The sequence below is a fragment of the Idiotropiscis lumnitzeri genome, chromosome 9, assembly GCF_059441095.1.
Source record: "Idiotropiscis lumnitzeri isolate Australia: NSW breed Sydney's pygmy pipehorse chromosome 9, RoL_Ilum_1.0, whole genome shotgun sequence".
NCBI classification, from domain to species: Eukaryota; Metazoa; Chordata; class Actinopteri; order Syngnathiformes; family Syngnathidae; genus Idiotropiscis; species Idiotropiscis lumnitzeri.
The window spans coordinates 9616683-9639468 of NC_142399.1; the positions used below are offsets into that span (position 1 = coordinate 9616683).

General features: G+C 41.5%; 1 protein-coding gene across 6 annotated transcripts in view; it reads left to right on the top strand.

Annotated features, from left to right (window-relative positions):
* Nucleotides 1-5247: 5247 nt before the first annotated feature.
* LOC148330161 (uncharacterized) overlaps nucleotides 5248-22786 on the top strand; it is an 82802-nt gene continuing 65263 nt past the window's right edge. For 2 of the 6 annotated variants that reach the window (XR_015845105.1, XR_015845104.1), the window contains exons 1-2: nucleotides 5248-5347; nucleotides 10436-10570. Coding sequence is in view for 3 of the 6 variants with exons in the window: in XM_088305173.1 (XP_088161299.1) it covers nucleotides 5296-5347; nucleotides 10436-10570; nucleotides 12797-12829; nucleotides 14859-14890 (252 nt within the window). In the remaining 3 variants the exon portion in view is untranslated. Of the gene's footprint in view, nucleotides 5348-10435; nucleotides 10571-10728; nucleotides 11308-12796; nucleotides 12830-14858; nucleotides 14906-22786 lie in introns of those variants that run through there. The other 4 variants (XM_088305172.1, XM_088305171.1, XM_088305173.1 and 1 more) reach the window with 3 other exon arrangements.

Consider the following 22786-nt stretch of genomic DNA (forward strand, 5'->3'; position numbering starts at 1 on the left):
TTTCAATGGTCGCTTCCTAAGTAATATTACTAGTGTGTGTTTCATCATCTTTATTACGGTGACTGTTTCTAAAAAGCTCAAAATGCAAATTCTCCTCTAGGAAAGAGGAACAAGTTAGTCAGCGAAATGTCCTCGTGTTTGCGACTGTTGGCAGAGTGGTACTACGCAGCAGTAGTATCGCGTCCAACTATTTTCAGGATCAGCGAACCAGAATTTCTGTATTGACAGAGGAATAACTACACACAACCTGTCTCGTCTGACAGTGTGGAAGAAGTGACGACTTTATTATGAGGCTACAAAGGATGAAAGGGGTGAAAGGGGCGGCACATCATAAGCATGCATGTGACAAAGTATTACATCATAAACATACGTAACAAAGTAAGGACTTTGAGAGCACATTTTTAACACCCCCACTTGCTTTCACATTATTTTGACCACTCTAAACATTGGGGAAAAGCTTGTATTTGAACATACCTGTTAGTTCCCAAATATGAACTTGGCAAATGTATTCAACTTAACTTTTGTTGCTGGTTTTGTCAAAACATCTGCCACCATGGACATATTCCAAACTTATTTTCCCATCATTAACAGTTGACCTGATAAAGTGGTACTTTATGTCAACATGTTTGCACCTTTGCCTTTTTTCAGGGTTTTTCGCCAGTGCTATGGTGCCTTGATTATCCTCAAAGATAATTGGTCGCTCATATTGATAGTTTTTGCTTAGAAACTCTGTCCCATTGTCAGATCTGATGCATTTGACTTTGCCGTATGGGGCTGAGTCTGCCAAGAATTTCTCAGTTGCTAGTACTGTGTCACTCTTGTGTTTCATGAAATACACAAATATCGCACCGGAGTAATCGTCGGTAAATGACAATGCAAAACGATGTCCGTCAATTGATTCAGGATCAATTGGTCCGGCTATGTCTGTGTGGATCATGTCGAGTACATTTTTAGCTCTGGTATCAGGTTCTCTATTTCTAGTTTGAATAAACTTTCCCTGAGTGCACACATCACATTGTAATGTTGCTTTGTCAATTTTACCCTAAATCACCATGCCATCGGCAACCTCTTGCAACCTTTGAATATCATCATAATTGCAGTGACCCATGATCTCATGCCATGTCTGCATGTCACAACACCTTTTGCATTGGTCATCATTTTCTCCATTCACAGTGTTTAAATAATACATCCTGTCGTATTTGTGAATATTGAATTGTGTCCCATCCTTGTATCGTAAAACATTATGCCCTTTCTTGAAGATGACTGTCGCACCACTGGATGTAGCAGCCTGTACAGAAAAGATGTCTTGCGGAAAAGATGAAACGAATAACGCCTGTCTCAGTGTCACTTTGTGTCGTTCTCCGTTGTCGTCCATCAGGCAGACCTCCGCGTCTCCCCTGTGTTCTGCTACTCCTTTGCATCTTGTGCCATCAGCCAATTCCACGCAGTGTGTCTCGGCTTGAAAACTGTCATCGAACGCTTTGAACTTCCCCAGATCGGTTATGATGTGTGAAGTGGCGCCCGTGTTGACCATCAGACCTGTTTTGTTGATGCTGCGCACCGGCTGGATATCTGTGTCGATGTCATTCAGGTGGAATGCGTAATCCTTGTCGTCGGTAACTTTTCGTGCGTTATCCGACCGTTGTTTACGCCTGCAGTTTGAGTCGCGGTGCGTGGCGCTCTTGCACAAACTGCACCACTGCTTACGTTGACATTCTTTAGCTTTATGTCCTTTACGGCCACATTTAAAACACTCAATTTCGGCACTTTCTCTTTTCGTACTTGGTCGTCCTCTTGCTTTCATGACATTGTCCTCTGATCCTTGTCTTTTTAGATTTTTGTTGTCTTCGTAGTCCCGTAGTCTCGTCTTGAAGTCAGCAAAAGTCATTGCTTCTTCAATTTGAGTTATGTGGACGTTGAATGGTTCAAATGATTCAGGCAGCCCATTTAATACCATTGCGATGAGCAATTCGTCATACAATATCTGACCAACTTTTCGAAGTGCTCTGATGATGGCTTCTGCCCGTATAATGTATTCAGTGACACTCTCACTGTTAGATTTTCTGAGCGTGGTCAACGCTTTGTAGAGGCTAAGAATGCGCGTCTTGTCAGTACCCGCATAACGCTTCCTCAATATTTGCAGTGCCTTTCGTCCATCATCTGCTGCATCATGCATTACCAGTGATAAACTGTTGTCATCCAAAAATTCTATCAGCTCTGCATATGCTTCGGCATTTTTCGCTTCAAAGACGGCTCTTTTATCATCTTCATCATCTGTCTCATTTTCAGCAGGATTGTACAGAACCGCGTCTTTGAGCCCTTGTAGTTTTAAATGACCGAAAAACTTTGTCTCCCACAGTTCATAGTTTTTCTCATCCCCGTCAAAAACGAGTCTACTCCAGCGGCTACTCGTTTCAGTCGGCCGCCGGTTCATTGCGTTAGCCATTGGCTTAGTCGCAGTTATGCTCACCAGACTCGCAGTACGTCGCGGCTTCTTTCTGGTGGTCGAGTCCAAAAATTCCTGATTTTGTCCTGGCTTCAGTCGGGTCCTGGGCCCATAACCTGTTGGCAGAGTGGTACTACGCAGCAGTAGTATCGCGTCCAACTATTTTCAGGATCAGCGAACCAGAATTTCTGTATTGACAGAGGAATAACTACACACAACCTGTCTCGTCTGACAGTGTGGAAGAAGTGACGACTTTATTATGAGGCTAGAAAGGATGAAAGGGATGAAAGGGGCGGCACATCATAAGCATGCATGTGACAAAGTATTACATCATAAACATATACGTAACAAAGTAAGGACTTTGAGAGCACATCTTTAACAGGGACCAAAACAAACGCATTAGCAGAGAGCGAGCGGCCATGGATGACTCACGCCCGTACGCCTGGCCGCAGACCCAACTTGCTGTCGTCTCTTATTATTATTTGCGCTTTGCGCGGTCGTCTCCCGTCTGTAGGCGAAACTTTACATGCGCATACAAACAAACATACATTGGTACATGCATGGTCTGCGTGCTTGTCCATGTCATGATTAATAATTTCAAATGTTGGCCGGCGTGGTGACACACACAACTAAGCTCGTAAACATGCCGGCGTGTTTCTGCATATGATTCTCTGGAGGGGATGCTGTAAATGCGCAGCCAGTGAAGGTCAAACGGATTTATGTAACTCAGTGCATTTGTTTGGTTTGGCAAGCAACGAGAAAACATAAGCGCGGGTCTTCTCTGCTCATATCCGAGTGGAATCTCCAAAGTCCAATGCCCCAAAAGTCATAAAAAAATATCTGGAAATATATGAAAACCTTCAAAATGGTTTTAACTCTGCAACCACATGGAGTGGACAGAAAAAGTCTATACACCCCTGCTCAAAATGAGAACCAGATAAATCCCTTTTTTCCACCAGTACTGTCATGTGACCTGTAACTTGTACAACTCAACTGGAGAAGAAAAGGAACGGAGAAATTAAAACAAACGACAGATTAAATGCGGTTGCACAAGTGTGCACACCCTTTTATTCTATGACTGGAGATGTGTCTGTGCTCTCAATTAACCAATCACATTCAAGCGAGTATTAAATGAGAGTCAGCACATGCCAGCCACTCTTTGATGTGCCTCTGATTACCCCCCCCCCAATAAATTTCAGATGTTCTGACAGGCTTTTCTTGACATTTCTTTTGCTTTTTTGCCGTAGCGAAAGGTTTTGTGCTAACACTCATTGATATTGGAAAATGTTCATTATTCCTTCTACGTTAAAACAGAGCCCTGTTCCGGGGGAACATGGTTTGAGTCACAATCAGGCCGGTATGAGAACAAAATAAAATTGCCTTCTGCTGTTGCGAAACAGGAACAATACATTTAATGACATTTAAAACAAAACATTAACATCTGAACTATTTAGGAAAGATATTTATAGAGGTGAAGCAATAGAGACAAAATACTCTTTTGCATTGCTGAGCTGGCTGCAGACAGCGCAGTAAATCTCCAGGTGCAACATTTCATTCGATCAATCAACACCGAGTTGATTATCAAATTAATTGACAGCCATTTTAATAATCAAGTAATCATATGGAGACCTTGTTCAACTTTAGATTGTTCAAGTCGTCAGACTTTGAGTGAGCGGCAAGTCATCAGCTGAATACTTTTGATCCGATGCTGCCCTCTAGTGGACAGGATTGAAATAAACTTACAGGAGGGCCTTGCTTGATATTGCAGCGCAAGAGATTGCTCTCTGCTGCTTGATGGAAGTCTCGCTCAGTGGCCAAGTCGAGTTTCAAGCGGTCACTCGTGTCGTGTTGTGCTGTGGGAGCTGTCAGCCCATATTAGTGCTGCCGTGTCATTCAAATCATGTCCGCGACAGCCATTAGCGGTGAAATGAACAACTGGCCTGCCTTTAGGCTACAACCGCCAGTCAACTTTGGTGGTCAGGTGAAGGTTAAACTTGGTTTCAGAGGCCAGATTATTCAACATTGGGAGTCATGTCATCGTTTTCTTTGAATCGTGAATATTGTGGTCAAATTCAGACTTTTTCCTCTCAACTGTATGGATTGAATTAAGTCTTATTCTCTTTAATATCAAGAATTGTCCCATTGTCTTCTCATAATATTGAAACTTTATTCTTCTAAAATCCAAACTTTTCTTCCTCACACAATCTCTTTCTGGCAATATGTTGAATTCATTTGCCAGAATTTAGTTTTCTTCTCATCTCAAGCATTCTAGAAAATGTATGACTTCATTCTTATTGTCTTTTTAATGTCAAACCAAGAGTTTTTCTCACAAGATGTTTTCTTTTCTCGTGAAATGATGTTTTACTTTATCCTTGTGAATTGACACCATTTTCTTGTGACATTTTGCATTTATTTTCTTAATAGCACGACTTAAAGTATGTTAAAAATACATTTTCATCTTCATCATTTCACTTCTATTTACTCTTGTAATGTTGATTTCTTATTCATTGTGAAACAAATATATGTAGCGGACTCCATCTAATTTGCAGTTCGGCATTCACAAAGCTCCAAGCCTGCGCCATTTGTGGAAAAACTCACCTATTTGTATTTTTCTGTTATTTGTCCACGAGTCTGAAAATATTTTTTTATTTATTTATTGTTTTTTTGCACAATACAATATACAACAGTTGTCAAACTCCGGTCCTGGAAGGCCGCTTCCTGCATGTTTTCCATCTACCCCGGCTGCAACACACCTGATTCAAATGAGGATACTTATCAAGCTTCTTCAGAGCTTGCTGATGAGCTAATCATTTGAATCAGGTGTGTTGCAGCCAGAAGAGATTGAAAGCATGCAGGAATGCGGCCCTCCAGGACTGGAATTTGGCACCTGTGCCATATACCGTATGTATGAAATTTATTATATTTTAGCTTCTCTCTAAATAAGACAACAAACATTCCTGTTGGCTTCAACCACGCTAAAATAACATCCCACCAGTGTTCCGCTCCACCAAACATCTACGCCATAAGGCAGAAGATGGTCTCTGCCCTCATAAATGACATCAGCCATTTGACTTATTCTTTAATTCAAGGCTCGTCATCTATCAGTACGCCTCTACGAAGGCCTCCAACTTCTCACTCAACCCTTCATCTGCATGGTATTTGGGGTCAAAACCACGATACAGCCCCCCCCCCCCCCGTTTGCCTTCCTCCTTTAATGGGATGGTTTAGCGTACTGCCGATGGCGGTAAAAAGATAGGCTTTTATGCCTCCTGAATGGACATATTAGCGGGTAATGTCCTTAAAGAGGATTAGCGGATGGAAAGAAAGCGTCAAAGGGACGGCATGGCATAAAATAGGCAGGTGATAGCAGGAACGTCAAGGGAGCTTATGCTGCTTTGTGCGGCCTCTGGCTATGGACTGGGGATTAGCGACCACTGGGTATTGTCTGCTATCTAGAGTTATTAGAATACACAAAATGGTGTCAAATTTGATCCAAATAAAATTGTGGTGAATGCAGCTCTGAGCGCCACGTGGTTAATGTATTTCAGTTCAGAGGGTCGAGGTGAAGAGTCACAAATAGAGAAGTCAGTGTTTATTTGGTTAACCGTTAATGTGTTTACTACCAAAGTACCTTCCGAAACAGGCAAGGCAACCTTTGATCATGACTAAGTGTTGTATGAATGCTGAAGAGCTGGAAAAAAAAAATGTTAATTAAGTCTATTAAGTTGGGAAATGTAGGACCGTTTCTCACTCTGATCATAACGATGATCCGAACTCTGATCGGATTAAAGAAATGTGGATTTTTTTTTTTTTGGAATGTTGGGAAAATTGCGTGAATGCTCCTCCGCTAGAGTAAAGTTTCCTTCTGTAATCAGGGCGGGCGATTAATTTTCAATTTTATCTGACTTGGAAAAAAAATCAGACAAAATGGAGTGGTGCTCTACTAAATTGCTCTCATAAAATTGAATTACATTTTTTCCCCTCTAAAATTTCTTTATAGGAAAAAAACAATTGAATCATTTTAAACATGGTCAATTGTCTAGTAAAGTGGTGAATCCACCTCCAGATGTAATAATAAACAAGCATGCTTCTAAGTCGACATAATGAGTGTTTAAGACTAGCCATCTTTGTTTAGCCCCCTTTAAGCTGTTTTGGGGGATTTGTTCATGCATAGATGACTCCGAGTCAGACCGGGTCAGTGCAAAATCTGCTCTAGTAGCAGTTTGTTGGAAGGGAGTCAAGTGGAGGGCAAGCACCTGGTCCAGGTGACCTTCACATGGAGACATGAAACAGAGATCGGAACTAGAGAAAGGTTTCAACATTTCCCGAGGCAAGTTAAGTGAAGCATTTAAGCAAAAGCCTCAAATCCTGTAGCACTTGATCTTTTGGAACATCAAAACTTCCAAAGGTTTTCAAATCCCTCGTGTTTATAACAAAGTCCTTGCTGAGGTATCCCAAACAGAGCGATGATATGAAAGGAGCCTTGTGTGCCACTTCACGCTCCATGGCCAATTGACTTCTTTTCCCCATTAATCAAATGCACTCTTTCCCTAATCTGTCATAGTGTTCAAAGGCACGGGATTATCCTCGTGTTTCTGAAGGTGTTCCTTTCCCGTTCATACAGGTGGTCCAGTAACACCCTGTGCATTTTCCAAGTGCAACCTTCTGTATCTTATAAAAACGGTCAGCTGCACACCCACCACCCAGAATAAAAAACGTATTATGTGCCGATTAAAATCAAATTAATCAGATTGAAAGGTAGTCAATCCGAAAGTGGGTTTTGGAACCGTTGAGCAGGAAGTTGGAGTGGCTACATTTCGGAACTGTGAATTGAATTGCACTTAAAACCTTCTTTGTAAAACTAGATGAAGACACCAGCTCGGCCAGAACAGTGTGACACTATCTCCAGGTGATCTTGTAGTACACGCTGCCTCCTGAAGAGGGCGCAAGAACGCTTCGAACCATTTTGGAGCAACTGCAGGCTGTTTTGTTGGGATTAAATCCACTTGATTTCAATTTCTACGCATGATTTACTTCCCCTTCGCGTACACCAGAATAAGAACAGTTTCCAGGACCAAATAGGAGTACTCACCTTCAATGTTTGCCAGATGATGAATCCTTCTAGGACTGCATGAACTTGGAGTTTGTTGTTTGGGATTTGAAATATATAATTTTTTGTGACATCAGTCCTGGGAACCTTTCTGATACACCTAGCACTCATGAATAAATTCATCTCTTAATTTGTCTGTCCGAGGATCCACTATGTGATCTTATCTATTTGGGGGAGAAATCTTGTCCAGTCAAAATGTGGGCACGCTTGCACTTGCTCCCATCTTTCCACCGGGTTGACTTGATGATGCTGAGGTTAATCTGTTGGTCCATCCGGATGCCTGAGGGGGCCACCTTATTAGAGGAAATAAGTCGTCGTGAGGCCGCATGCCTCGTCACGCATTCCTTTGTGACTCGTGGGTAAGAGATCATCAGAGTGAGGGGCGCATGCCCGGACAGAACGCAGCCGGGACAAAAAGACCCTTGTGCAGGAACATGTGTTCTCGTGGACAGCAAAGCAATTTTGAAAGTTTGATCTCGAAACAGAACGTGACCACCGTCGACGACTGACGTTGTGAATTCTTTGGATCAAGATAGTTCAAGAAGAACCTTAAGAATTGAAACGATTGTCCAGACCCTCCTGCCGCAGGGCAGAGGTTGAAAAGATGGGGACCTGTTGAAAACGACTAATAACAGGTTGTTCAGGTTCATTTTTGGGGAGCTTGCCAAGGGGTTGACTGTACGTTTAGATGAAAGGGTTTAATGGGAAATAATAAACTGCTGACAGAAGACGTCCGTCAGCATGCAAGCGCCGGCTGACCGTCCGCCAGTACCGCAACAATATCCACAGGGAGATTGGCAGATAGAAGCTCCTGTCAGCGCTCTCCAGCCAGCTCAGCAAAATTGTCCTGTTTGGGTTTGCTTCAAATGTGTGCCAGCATCCCAACCGAGCGGCACATCCAGTACAAACAAACAAACAAACAAACAACCGTTCCGCAAGGTGGTGGTGAACATCTAGTAAAGCAGAAATACACTCGGGTATTTCCAACCAGATCCGGCAACATCAAAGACGCTTAAATATTTGTCATTTTTGGAGCCAGAAAATGGAGGATGATACGACAGACACACAATGGGTCTACAGTGTTTGCGCACTAGTGTTGACATGAGTAGAAATTAAGTTATCAGTTTTGTTAACATGACTGGATTCAGATATGGCAAAAAGTGGCTTTCTTTGTTTTGTTTTGTTTTTTTCCTTTTTCCTTTTGCCTTTTCTGATTCTGGCTTGACCCATTGTATTTATTTGGAAGGTTTGGAAGGCCTAAAAGTTTTTGCCTTTTTTTTCTGTAATTGTTTTTGAAGAACTTGACAAATATGCAGCTCATCAAAAGTGACACCTCCCTGGAAAATGTATATTTTTTCCCACCATGTAGGGTCCAACCGAATGTGTACATGTCGAATCTTTCCCGGCACTTTTGGACCTAAAAGTGGCGATTTTAGCAACCTGAAAAAATGCTTTTGCGACAGCCAACTTTCAAGATGGCAGAATGTTGAATCCCTGGAAAAAAAAAACATTTATCTTCCATTTTTGCCCGTGGTGGAATTATGGGTGTGTGTGGATTTTTTTTTTTTTTTTTTTTTTTTTTTATTTTATTTTTTTTTTTGTGGGGTTTGTGGTAGTTCAACATTTTTCGACAACTGGAAATTTTAGCCTATTTTGGAAGAATTGTTTTCATTCTTTTAATCCAACTTATTTTTACTTTTAAAACAACTGTGTCGACTAGTACAAGGCTACAAGCTAATTTGTGTTGGGATAGCCAATGAATATTTTCATAGTCCTTCACGTGTGTAATTAAACTCATTACATACCATAAGGTTGCTCCATTAAGATCATTTGGAAAAACATCGCCTCAATTATGTCAGTTCCACAATTTTAAAAGAATTTTTTTTTTTTTTTTTAATTTTAGGTTTAAAATGGAATGCTTGAAGTAGAACTAGCTAAAATAAAATACACCAAAACATATTTGATTCATATTTCTAGAATAAGTAAACCTGTGACTAGCTAATGACCAGACCAAAGACAACTGGGATGGCTTCCATTCCATCCGTGAGACAGAAAAGCATAAGCAATAGAAAATGGATGAATTAATGAAAATATATGCGCACAAGCGTCGCTCCAATAACACAATCATAACCTTCTGATTTAAAACTGTCATAAAAGAGCCTCAGCCTAACGTATCTCCACAAAGACAGATGTCAAGAGATTCCCGCTTTTAAATGGGAGGCACTCACCATCAGAGAGCCACCATTTAATTATGACACACAGGAAATTATCTCGGGAATGGGCCCAGCGTTGATAAGAAAGTCAAAGCCCTCTGGATGACAGCTCTGGAAACCTGAGAGCTGATCACCAAAGTGAGGTTTGGAGGCCCGTGACAGGGCGCCTGGCAATCTGATTGGACTGTCATCCCCGGGTCATAATTAATATATTTATCAAATTAATAACTGAAAGGAAAATCTCAGAACCATCGGCGCTATTATAAAAAGAGGTTTGGCTAAGCCCCGGAGGTGAACAGTGGCCAAATTCATGCGGCGGCCGTTTTCCCTTGTGGCTAATAATGCTGCTGTCAGTATAATACACAAAAAGGCGGAGGGGGGGAGGGGGCTCTTTTGGAGGCCATGACAGATAAATTGCCTCCCCTCCTGGACAGACCGAAACACAATTTAAAGAAAAAAAGAAATATGTAGCAGTGCGCTGACAACCCCAGCCTCAGTCTTTGCAAATGAATGCCAGCTATTGTTTCAAGGTAGCACGAAACATCAGCAAGTGAGACATCACAGCGTGCGACTCAATGTTTCAAAGGTTTGAATTGAAGTCGTTTGCATCAACTACCTTTAACATCCATTTTCTTTCCATTTGTTACTTTTTGTTCCGATTCTCAGTGGACTGCATTTCACTTCTGACCTGGGGACCGCGGCCCTTTCCTCGCCTCTGCAGGTGGAAGGCAGCTGTGGGGATACGTTTATCAGGCATTCCACGAGTACAAAACAGGAAGGAGGAGAAGCCGAATTGTAAAGGTAACACAATCATCCGCTAAAGTAGTCACAGGAGTATCGCTTTCTTTAAGACGCGCTGAGCACGGCACAAGATTTAGATTGCGGATTACCAAACTTTTACTTTGCGTCAGAAAGATGATGCTATTTGTTTTTTTTTGTTGTTGTTTTATTTCTTAAAGTGTTGCAAACTGTCGAACCCCTTGGCATCTCGCCCCCCTGCGATTATCACCAAAGTCATGTGCCGGAACATGAAAGGACAGAAAATGTTTTTTGAGTTGGCTAAGGGTCACCTCCCCTTGATGCACGTCTTTTTGAAAATGGGACTATTGAGAGGGCGCTTCCTCCGTTCTTGGAATCCAAGCCTGTGGGCCAGACTTCACCTTTGACTCATGTACTTGACCTCCTACCCTGGACTTTGTGGAGGTCGAGACATGTTCAGACTGTGTTGTGCATCTCCGCTTGACCGCTTTCAAACTGAGATCTGACCGAATCACTGACTGATGGCACAACTACGAATGCACGGTGTTCCAGATTTACAATAAAATGTCGACGATGCCAGCCAAATTTGAAGCTAATTCTGAAGGTCTCATCAATGTACTATGATGTCATAGAAAAGTCATAATTAGCGCAAATATTTGTTTTTTGTGAAAAAAAATATATTTTACGCACAACAGTGACTTTGATGCTAATATTCTTTGTTGTAGTGACGCCTCAAACAGTCAAACTGTCCTTTTTTTACAATTAAACTGTGCTCAGGATGGCAAAATAATGAATTTACAACAAATCACCAGTCAATTCCGTCACCATGACAACTTTACATTTGACAAACTTTACCAAGTATTCGTGCATTATTTAGTTGTTGTAGTAGTATTAAGTAGTGTGTGTGCATGCATGTGTGTGTGTGTGTGTGTGTGTGTCTGTTTGCATATTAGATTATTGGTTCTAATTTAAATAATCGCCGTCATCTTTTCTCTCTTTTGAGACACTCTTAGTAGTCGATTTAATGTAACAAACACAACCTGCTTGCATTTCTAGAGGTCCGCTATATTGTGTGTCAAGCATGATTTTAATACACGTGATCTCATCCAAACGAGGCCCAATGCTGCCATCTGTTAGATCGGGCGTGGGCAAACTACGGCCCGGGGGCCACATGTGGCCCGTTAAACGTTTTAATCCGGCCCGCCGAACTTGAAAAAAATTAAATGAATAAACCTTGTTAATGTTTTATTTTCTAAATACTGTGGTGTGTCAAGGATGGCTATTTTGTTGTAATTCTTTAGTTCATTTTCATTTAAAATTAAATGTTAAATAATAATCAAATTAAATAATTAAAATTACTTAAATAATTAAATAGTCGTATTTTTCTTTTCTCCGATGAATGTTTGCGCACCCCTGCGTTAGATGGTTGACGTTTTATTCTGTGTTACGTTCCTGCCAAGACTTGTCTCCGCCCATTCCCACATAAAACGTAGTTGACAACAATTGATTCCTGTTGACTTTATTTGACGTCAACAGCACTCAAAGAGTTGAGCACTGCAGTCCACATGTTTATGTATGCTTGTTTCATGAAACCTGACAAGTTGAACTGATAAAGCCATAGATTTGTTTTTTGTTGTTGTTAGAACCTGACTGAATTGTTGATGTTTCTGCCCCAATTTTGTGAAGTTTTAGTAAATACTTCAAAGACTGGAACGGGAGGTTTTTAGGAAGGTAACTGTCCTGAACTGAAGTACATAAGTAAAACATTTCTGTATAATAATTTAGATATTGTTTAAGGTAATACAGAAAAATGCATTGCTTGTATTTTTTTAAGAATACATGCAAAAAATTATTGCATAATAAATCACAATCGCAGTATTGAGTTAAAAAAAAGGCAATTAGTTTATTTTTCAAATTCGTTCATCCTTGGCCTGCATCATGTGTCCGACGACAATGACTATTTGTTTTCCGCTCCACTCATTTTGCCGGCGACCCTGCACCAACTGCTGCTGTGTAAGTGAGTGGGCAGCACAGGTGCACATTGGCGCTAAGTTACAAAGTCACAGACCACGCTCCCCCCGCCGCCCACCACCTTCCCGTCCTTCTCTCCAACCTAACCCATCTCATCTTTGCGTCCTCCCTCTTGAGGTCCTTGTTCCGTAAGGGCAAAGCGTGTTTGTGTTTCCAGATCTTTCGAGATCCTGCCCACCATCCGCCTGCCTCCCCGAGCCCTTGTTTCAAACAAGTGTTCTGCTTTCCACTTTGCAGGTGGAAATGCAGTTGAGGAGATAGAGTGTGAGGGTAAGTAGGGGCGAGGCCACCCCTCCCTCGCATTTCCCTCTCATTTCCCCTCACCTATAGCCCCCCAACTGCCACCCCACCACCACTATACCGACTCTCTCCCAAAGCGTTTTGCCTCTGTGAGCACACACAAGGTGTCCATTCATGCCACATGGCCCTACAACCGTGCCGCTCCATCCACCGGCGAGGCAATTCAGCTCGGGCCAGGAGCAGGGACCTTTAATCTAACAGAATGTAGCAGGCACCTGAACTACTTAACCGCTGTGCTTATTCAAGGGGGGTGGGTACCAAGGCTAAGGTAACTGACGGTGGAACAAAAAGCCCCGAACTTTATCCCCGGCCAGTATGAGTACATTTCCTTTCTGTTGTTCCCTACAAAGGCCAGCAGGCACAAATGGGCCGCTATCTGTGTCACCGGGAAGTGGAGAGCAATTTGTTTCTATTAAACAGGAGCGTCCTCATCTTCCCTGACTGACCTCCCAACTCTGCACTCTCATTGCTTCAGAGGGCCTTTGTGCTGCCACTCAGTGGGTTCAGCTTGAGCTCATCTGCCAGTCTTGACCAAAGGCATGCTAAGACGGGTCATTTATTATGCACTTTTTGTCAAGATTTGATGAGAGCAGAATTTTTTTTAAAATATTCTAAAATACGGCTGGATCTGCTAATGCATAAAACATAGACTACTACAATGTAGCACCTAATTGTGTCGGTGTCATGTGAAAATCACTGATGTCCATTTTTTTATTTTTTCGGAAAAATGAAAAAAAATAAAAATTGGACATCGACTTCTTTCATGAGGCAGCTGGATTTTTCTCAAGAGCAGAAATACAACATTGATCCTTTTTATTTCAAGCACACTGGTTCCATTTCAAGTAGACCCATTCAAATTGCTGGATATGATCATTTTATTTCAATATAAATTCAAAAGCGCAATATTTTTAAAATATATTGTTATAAATAGTAATAATAACATAATAATAATAATAGATGTTATGTACAACATCCTTTACATTTAGAAAACAAATCTCAGTGTCCAATATTTTAGCATTTTAATAATAATTTCGTAGCAAATAGAAATAACAACCATCACATTAATGAACACTTGAATAACAAATCAACTCTCCCTATTGAAATGACTGGAATATAACAACAAACACTTTTGTAATGTTTCCAATAAAAATAATAGCACTACAATAATGTCTACTTTGTGAAAACCCAAAATAATAACAAAGTTGAATGGAATGTCATGAATTAAACGATACGTGCGTCATGATTTAGCGCTTCAATTCATTTCATTGTGATGATCCTACTGGTGTGCCTGCCTTGGCCACTAGGCGGCAGTCTAATTCAGTCATGTGGACAAAAATAAAGAATCGTCTATATCTAGACTCCTGCTATGTTATTAATATATGTGCTAACTGTCCACAATGAAACAATTAAAATCTCACCAAATGAATTCATTAAAATGTAAGAAAAATAATTACTGACATGAAGTTCCATCTTAAAACTGTACAAATATTAATCAGAAATGCAATTTTTTACTCATATTTCCATTTAACATTGTGAAAAATATTAATAGAGTACACATTTATTTTTGCATAGTTTTCATTAAAATATGAGTATTTACAATTATTACTTTTGTGGTGAAAAGCCATTTGCTGGGGATTATAAGTACTGTAATATAATGGAAGAAAAATGTATTTTGGGATTGACCCCATTACTAAATTAGTATTTGGACACATATGGTTCAATTCATTTCCCTAATGAGCTCTCGGAAATGGTTAAATGCACCTTTCCTTCTTCTCTTCATCGGTCCTCCCATTTCTTCACATTTTTTTTTTCTTATCCCATTTTTATTTCGACTGCCCCCTCCCTTTCTTTGTATTGACGTCCTGGGACCCCATCTGGGTCCTTCGGAGGCGTGAAATGCACAGTAATTATTAGTAATCATCACACACCATCAGAAACGGATCCTAGTGCTGTAATTACATGATAAATGTCTGCCTAACACATGCCCTCTATTTAGCAGCCCCCTGGAGACGGCGGATAATAGACAGCTAACAGGGATCCACAGAAAAGGCCTTTCAGCGCTCGCCGGGCCCCATTGTCTACACGCCAATACACCCTCACACGCCGTTTGGCAACAACGGAGACCCCAATCAATCCCCTCGGCTGCCCCACCCTCTTTCGCTTACTAGTCTGCTGACCCCTTCATCTTACACACACACACACCAATCCTGGGTCACTACTAAGCAGACGGAAAGTCAATCATTGGCGCTACGCTGCAGTATTAATGGCTGGCGAGCTATTTTACAGCAGAAAAGGGGGGAAATTGTTCAGCTATTTATCAGGTTAAGGTAACTTGAAAAAAAATGCTATGCCTTGTGATATGATAATTGATGCAATTATTACAACAATTACTATCTGGGCTCCCCCCCCCACTGCGCCATTCTAATCAGAATTGAGTCACGGCACGTACACTGAGCTCAAAGGACATGCTTTGTTGGCTTGTCGACACGCCAAGAATACTAAACTGTGCTGGTACACTTTTTTTAACATTATGTTGGGTCATATTTGCCAGGAATATTGGGCCATTGAAAGTACAGTGCTCACCCGCTTCCCTGTGAAGTCAAGCACGATATAAAATGGATGGATGGAATAAGAGAGTGAAGTGAATGTCAGACGAGTGTAACAGAGGTTCATTATCTCAGTCTACCAAAATACAAAACATCCATCTAACTTAGTGCGTTTGTGAATGTGTAATAATTGAGATGGGATGAGATATATATATGCAAAGAATCTTGGTGAAAAGAGGAATCATGTTAGTGAACAACAAGGCAGATTTGCCTGAAGTTTGCCTGGCAGGTTGGAAACAACAGTGGGCATTTTTATACATTAGCCAGAGGCGGCCCCCCGGGTGTCGGCAGTTAAACAAATTCCTTGTTGACTTATGTGCGCCGTGTCAAAATATTAACAGCAAGTGCCTTGGATTTGGTTATGGTTGCTGTTTGATTCCTGCAACAACAATAACACCGTTCCTTATAAAATGATTGACTAATTCTTTGGCGGTGGTCAGGTTACACGTTTACTTCAAGTGACTGTGGCCATTGGCAAGTGTTTTGAATTGGACAATGATGATTTTTTTTTTACCTCCAGATGGCAACAATATCCTCCTTTCCATGTTTTTAACCGGCATTGTCCTTTTTTTTTTTTTTTTTTTAAATCAATGTTTTTGTAGTTTGACACTATTATTTTCAGCAAATTAGGATCAGGCCCCAACATAAAATGTTTTTGGAATGAAATTACACCGGGAGCCCAATTTAATGGTACAGCTAGAGTACAAAATTCTTGTTTTGTACCTTTTTTGGGGCCTTTTTTCCCAAATTCCAACAAGGTCAATTTACAACTAAGTTATTGGCTGCATTAGAGCCAAATTGCGGCACTCTTTCCTCTTGATAGAACTCTTTGTGAATATTAACATTGTTTGTCATTTTGTAATAAAATTAATCAATGCATCATTTTATACATTATACGAATTAATTAATATCCTTTTTTTTTTTTCCCTCCGCGAGTAAACATAGGTTCCAAATACCGGTTATCGGCCCTTTTGACTAACACTGGTCAACACATATAATGGTGTCAAGAAAGTTTTAACGGGTTTAGTGTATTTTGATGTCGGTGATGCCGAATATCACATTGTTTTTTTTCTTGTTGTTTTTGTCCTTTCCAAACCGGCTCAAGATTTTGAGATTTTTATTTAAGAAAAGTGCTACGAATATGCAAATTCTGACACTGGTATTCAATTTGTGCTAGAACATTAATGAGGCTGTATCCGTCTTTTCAAGCATGTCTATTTCATGTGAAATTTTAGCCGAATTCCAAAATTGACAAAGATTTTTTATAATGCAAAATCCGGTGACATCAAAGCACCAAAATTGCTTTTAGTAACGATCAAAGTAAATTTTCTAAACTACCAAACCACATTAATTATCGATCAACAAAGTATTGATATCCCAAAAAACGAGCGCCAATTCAATGAAACCAATGCCATTTTCTGACTCAGCAGCCCCGAATTACCCAGAACCATTTCAAATACCTAATCCTTGGCATTCGAAAAAATTGTCCCTAAAAAAAAAAGAAAAAACACATGGGTCTACCTGTAATCATTGACGGTGTTACAAGCAAATTGTTGCCTGCAGTCAGCAGCACGCCAGGACCACACACCCGAGCGAGCAAGCGCATTACAAGCGCAAGCTCAGCCAAGGGATGAAAAGCTTTGCAATTGCAAACAGGGTCTTGACGATAACACACATATCAACTATCCCCTAATTGATACAGCTAGGCGGCCGCTCAGCCTCTCATTTAATGAATCGCTAATGGCCCCCCCGGCAATGAGCGGCGTGACTGACAGGGGCCAAGCATTCCGCCCGCCGGAGGCTGCCCGGGGGACTGCGGTTGGATGCGGACAAATGCGGGTCGGCATGCCTGCTGATTGTTCCGTCTTGTATGAAGGAGGCCACGCTGCTTCCTTTCACTTGGCGTCAGGCGGCCAAGTGACTCAGAGTCACTGATAATGAAGACTTGATCAAAGAGGCGCAGCATTCCAGTGGGCCTGGCGGGGTAACCAGACAGAAATGAAGACAACATTGGATGGGTAATAAAGGGAGTCACTCTAGCTTGTATAGTAATCCTGGCATTAGAATTTTTTTCTTTTTTTTTTTTATGCAAAGCAAATTTTTGCTGCTGAAAGAAAAACATTGACCTGCAAAGTCAGGCCATAGGATGTAAAGAGAGCGCCTCACCAGATGTGTTGAATAGTTTGCTGAACAATACAATTGGCATGCACCACAGAAGGCCGCGTTCCATCTCGTACATCTTGTACTCGTACTTGTTCGACACTTCTAGTTGAGATGTGGACTTTATTTATGGAAGAGGACGACACACTTGGCAGTTAATTGTGGTACAGAGTTCAGGAAAGACGGTCAACAAATGCCGAGGTTGAATTAGACATGCACATAAAGTAAGCGACTCATTCAAGCTGCCGCACTTGCCGCAAGCCGCCAGGTTGTTTATCTTAATGCATATAACGGCCAGCCCCTCCACTGACCTCTAATTTGTAACTAATAACTGCTGTGGGCGGAGTGATTATGGCTTTTCATTTGTGCCGGCAGCTTTTTACTACCGCTACCCCAGCTAAAGAGCCCTTGCCGTAATTGTTAGTCATTATGAATATAGTATGTTAAAAGTATGACAGGGGGAGTTGGGCTATAGCGATGATTGAGCAATTAAACTTTGGCAACTTAATTACCTCTCCACAACAATACGACGATGAGGCGTTAAGCCTGCTGAACACAATCTAACATCATGAAAAATAAGGATTTATTTTTGGATTTTATTTTTCAATACATCTTTTCACTTGATTTTATCTTGCAGCACACTGAGATCATAAATTGTGCTAGAAATTGAAATGACAATTTTCATTCTTCTTTTTTGTGATGTTCTTATTTCTTTTAGCTCGCTTAAACGCCGCAGAACTTTCATGAAGTATGGAGGGTTCTGCAACTTGTTTTCATGTGTTACAACTAGATTTGGCAATGTCGCAGATGTAACAGCCAATCACAAGCGCTGTTGTATAACATGAGCGTTTACCCCAAGAATACAAAATTAAAAACAAAGCGAGATTCAGCCGGCTGCCAAGGAGCCTTAGGAATACTGTCTTTTAATTTGCGAAAGTACTTTACTGCAGCTGATTTTCATTATTTGTTTACGTAACGATGGCTAATAAGTGAAGTGTGGAGAGTTTCTGTCACAGAAATGGACAAGTGCAGCCAATGAACTTGGCGATCATTGCCAACAGCCTTTTAAATATCCACACTCTTTTATTTGTTGCCTGTTTCCTCTCTTTGTATACTTATTAATATTTTGTAGCGACAATCCTTCTGCTTTGGCCATCACACCATGTTGTTTTTGGGTGGACATTGAATTGTGAGCCTCAAAAGGTTGCTTCTTGATAAGAACACCGCGGGTTACAATTTTTCCTGATAACGAGTTGGTATGCATGCAAGGTTCAATCGCCATGTTGGTGTCGTTGGCCGCCAACTGTTCTTTGCTCACGATTGTTTCTTGTCATCACGTTTAGCCACGTTGCTGGGTGTCCGTCAGGCATTAGGCTTCATCTCTAACGGTCAATTGTCAGGCATTAGGCTTCATCTCTAACGGTCAATTGAGATTTGTGTTTGTACGAGCACACGCGTTATGATCTTTAACCATATTCAAAAACATTATAAAATTCCCCATCTTGACTTGCAGACAAAACGGCAAAATCAGTCCCCGAAAGCAGCCCCTCTTAAATGTCGAAAATAAAAGAGGCAAACAGATGTTGTACGGAGTAAAACAAAAACAACCGAATAAAAAAGCCAGCCTCCATTCGTCAGCCCAAGTAGGAATCACACTATGCAAGCGCCTCATTAAGTGGCATTAAAACTGTGAAGGCCCATAATTAGCGAATAAATCCCCTCCCGTCTGAATGAATTCATCTGCGTTCCATAATTCTTCGCCACACAGACGAGCGCTGGCACTGAATGAGTCTTTTGTGTGCCACTGTGGGAAAGCTTTTGTGAAATTACACCGCTGCATAATGACGCTAATCATAGATTAGCATTTCAAGATGGAGCAGCATATCGCCGTGTGTTCGTGTGCCTCCGAGTGTGTACGTGTGATTGAAGCAGTATAGTTTCCCCATTCTCTGGGCGTCGTTGACGCAATTTCACACATTCATTTGCTGGCATGCTTCTCTCATGTGCAATACAGTGTTTGTATCATGTGTCCAAACAACGAGCATCGGCATTGTCAACGCTAATAGAAGGCATATGACAGTGATATGACATTCAAGTTGCCATTCATCGGCGGCGAGTAGCAGGTGTGTGTTTCATTACGCAGCATGGCAGACAAAGTCCAGTGTGGTCTTCTTAACGCGGGGGGCTTGACCCTCTGATGAAAGCAGACAAAGAGAGCGATCGAGAGGCAGCGCCCACTCCCGGTCCACTTAGCACCCGGCGCCAACCTTTGCCAATTAGGACCTGTTTGTTTGATGTGACAATTAACATCGGGATGCTCGCTCATTAATCACTATCGGTGCTTTTAAGGCAGCAGCTTTGCAGAATGTGTCCCTATGACATAACTGTTTCTTTTGAATTGTTTGTCAATTCTCTCAGGAAAACGTACGAAAAGCTGTTTATTGCTACTGCAAAAGCAAAAGTCTACAGTGATGCACTACTAAAAAGTCAACAAAATTAACATATGGTGATGCTACTGTGATGCAATTGAATTGGTACGATTTAAAATCATTGCATCCTTAAATTGGAAAGCATCCACTATATTAAATCTATGTATTTATTAATTATTATTACTTTTGTTTTTATTTTCTCGAGGGATTGCTAGATATTTATTTGACGTTGCTGATGTTTTATTGTTCCTCTGAATTTAACCCCCTTGGATAGTTTAGGCTCAGGAGACTGTTAACATGTTGTTACATAGTAATAAACATGACGAAAGCTACGGTGGTACCGTACTGAATTGTAATCGCTCTTCATTGAACCGAATTGTTTTAAAATCGTTACATCCTTCAATTGTATCAAGAATCGTATTGATTCATCTTTTGTGGAGAGTTGCACACCCTGAGTGGATTTACTTAACTGTTGATTTAAATCAATATTTTGTTTGACTCGTTTAAAAACTTCCCAGGAGTTTCTATTGGAACACGAGTTTATCTGTCGAACCAACATGTTGGCATTCTGCAGAACTCCTTTGCATAAAGAACATGTAAATAAGACGTGATCTGAGTGTCATAAAACAGGCGTGTAATTGCACCATTTCAGTGTAGTTGTCCTTTAGCTGACTAGTCAATCATTAGCCAGCCTACTTTGGTTGTGGAAAACTTGGAAACAAATTCAGTTTTTCTATGCAAATCACATGACCTGTCGTCCAACTTGACATCAGTTTCTTCTTCTTAGGTGACTCTTTGGCAGTGAGACAGCCACACGGTCAAAAATGTTTCTTTTTTCTTTTTGGTGATGGGAAGCCAGTGAGGCGCATCCACTCTGTAGTTGGGTTCACAGGCTAATGCAGATGTTTAACACCCACTCAACCACTCACAGCACAGTGTAGCCACAGGGTGGGGGAAGGCTGGAATAAAATGTAAATTTCACTGCAGATATACGCTTTATGGACCTTTTGTGTTAAGCGCGTTTAAAAAAAAAATGGGAGGAAATGTGTGCTTAAGCCATGGCCACTAGGTGGTGCCCCATCTCTTCACCAAGACAAGCTGCTCCTTATTGATGCCTAAACCTGCAATCACCAAGTTGCTTATAACACAGACTCATCAAGCAAGAACAGTGATTGTGTGTTTTGTTTTTAATATCCTGATAGCAAAAGCAATATTTTAGCTTGGCTGCAAATGTAAAAAAAAAAAAAAAGCAAAAAAAAAAAAAAGCTTGGTTTTATGCACACAATCGCACAAGTGTAAGTCGCTTAGCACTTCCCGCTCAATCTCAATAAGTCATAATAATGTGTTCTGCGGAGAGAAAAGCAGTGGTGGTTGATGAAGAGGGATTCGGGCGATGAACGCTACAGTGGTGCTGCTGCAGAGGGGGCCTATGGTCTCAACCAGGGACCAAGGCAGCAGCTGGAAGCGTAATTACGCCCACTGATTTATACATCATTAAGGCCTCCATATAAGTCACCCCATTTGAAAAGAGCAGTTAAGCTACTTATACTTTTCACCAAAAAAGCAGCGGCGATTCCGTACGAAATGAATGTATGCCTTTCCGCGGCAAGCATATGGTATATTTCTCACCTATTAATAATTCAGGTTGAATGAGCAAAAATTAGTTGGCTCGGTTACCGCCGCGTTTGTCGCACATTAATTTGGCTGACGTTTTGTAAATGGCACTATTAGGGTAAAAACAAAGCAGAGTGAATGAGCGCGGTTTGCCGTACTTAGGAAAAGAGAGGGCCTCATTCGTACACCTGTCATTTTCAAACAAGGCACCATTATGGTTTGCAGAGAGACGATATCACACCTCTCATTGTGCCTTCTGCGCAAAAGCACTCGCCTCGAAATTGTTACAGCCAAGAATCCTGATATTTGCTTTTTCCCTCCCTACTATATCAAAGGGCTGCATTTCATTCAGCGATTGAAAAAGAGGGGGAAAAAAAAGCAAATAATTAGCGTTACTCCCAGCAAAGCTTACACGCTTTACATTGCCCGCTCTTTTATTTGACACAATGACTCCCTGGTCGTAACGAAGGTTTGATTGTAATCGAATGTAGCCCTTGTTATTTGGGGCGAGCTGTAGGATACAAAAGTGAACAGGTGCTCTTTTAGATGCATCCCAGGCAATACAGCCCTTGACACCTTATACACACACCGATTTTGAGATGCACACGCGCATTCAGCGTCAACACAGAAGGAGCCGTTCAATGAGGCCGGCCACATTGTTGCTTTAACCTTCTGCGCCGGTTATCCCTCTCACAGCGCCCAGCCTTGGCAGCTAACTCTATTGGCTTTTTGTCATGGAGCCTTGGCTTGTGCTGCGGCTGAGGGTGGGGAGCAGGGTCTTCAAGAAAAAGGGAGAACAAAAAAGGAAAAGCGAGCAAGAAAGGAAATCTCATTCACATTATTTCTCATGTGAAGTGGGAGTGAGCCAGAGGCCAGAAGAGGCCTATCGTCGCAGCTTTGCAAACCCCCCCCCCCCGCCTCCCAGACCGTCCTCTTGGGGTCGTTATGCTTGGCAAATCATTATGGGATGTGAAGAGGAGGCACACGACACAACACCTTCAAGTTCCACGTAGTGACCCGACCGCCGGACCCTTTGTTTCTTAAGCAAGGGCTTAACAGTGAGTCAATGACCTGACCTTCCACATCCCCCGGTGCTAAGTAGCCTTTTTATTTTTTTT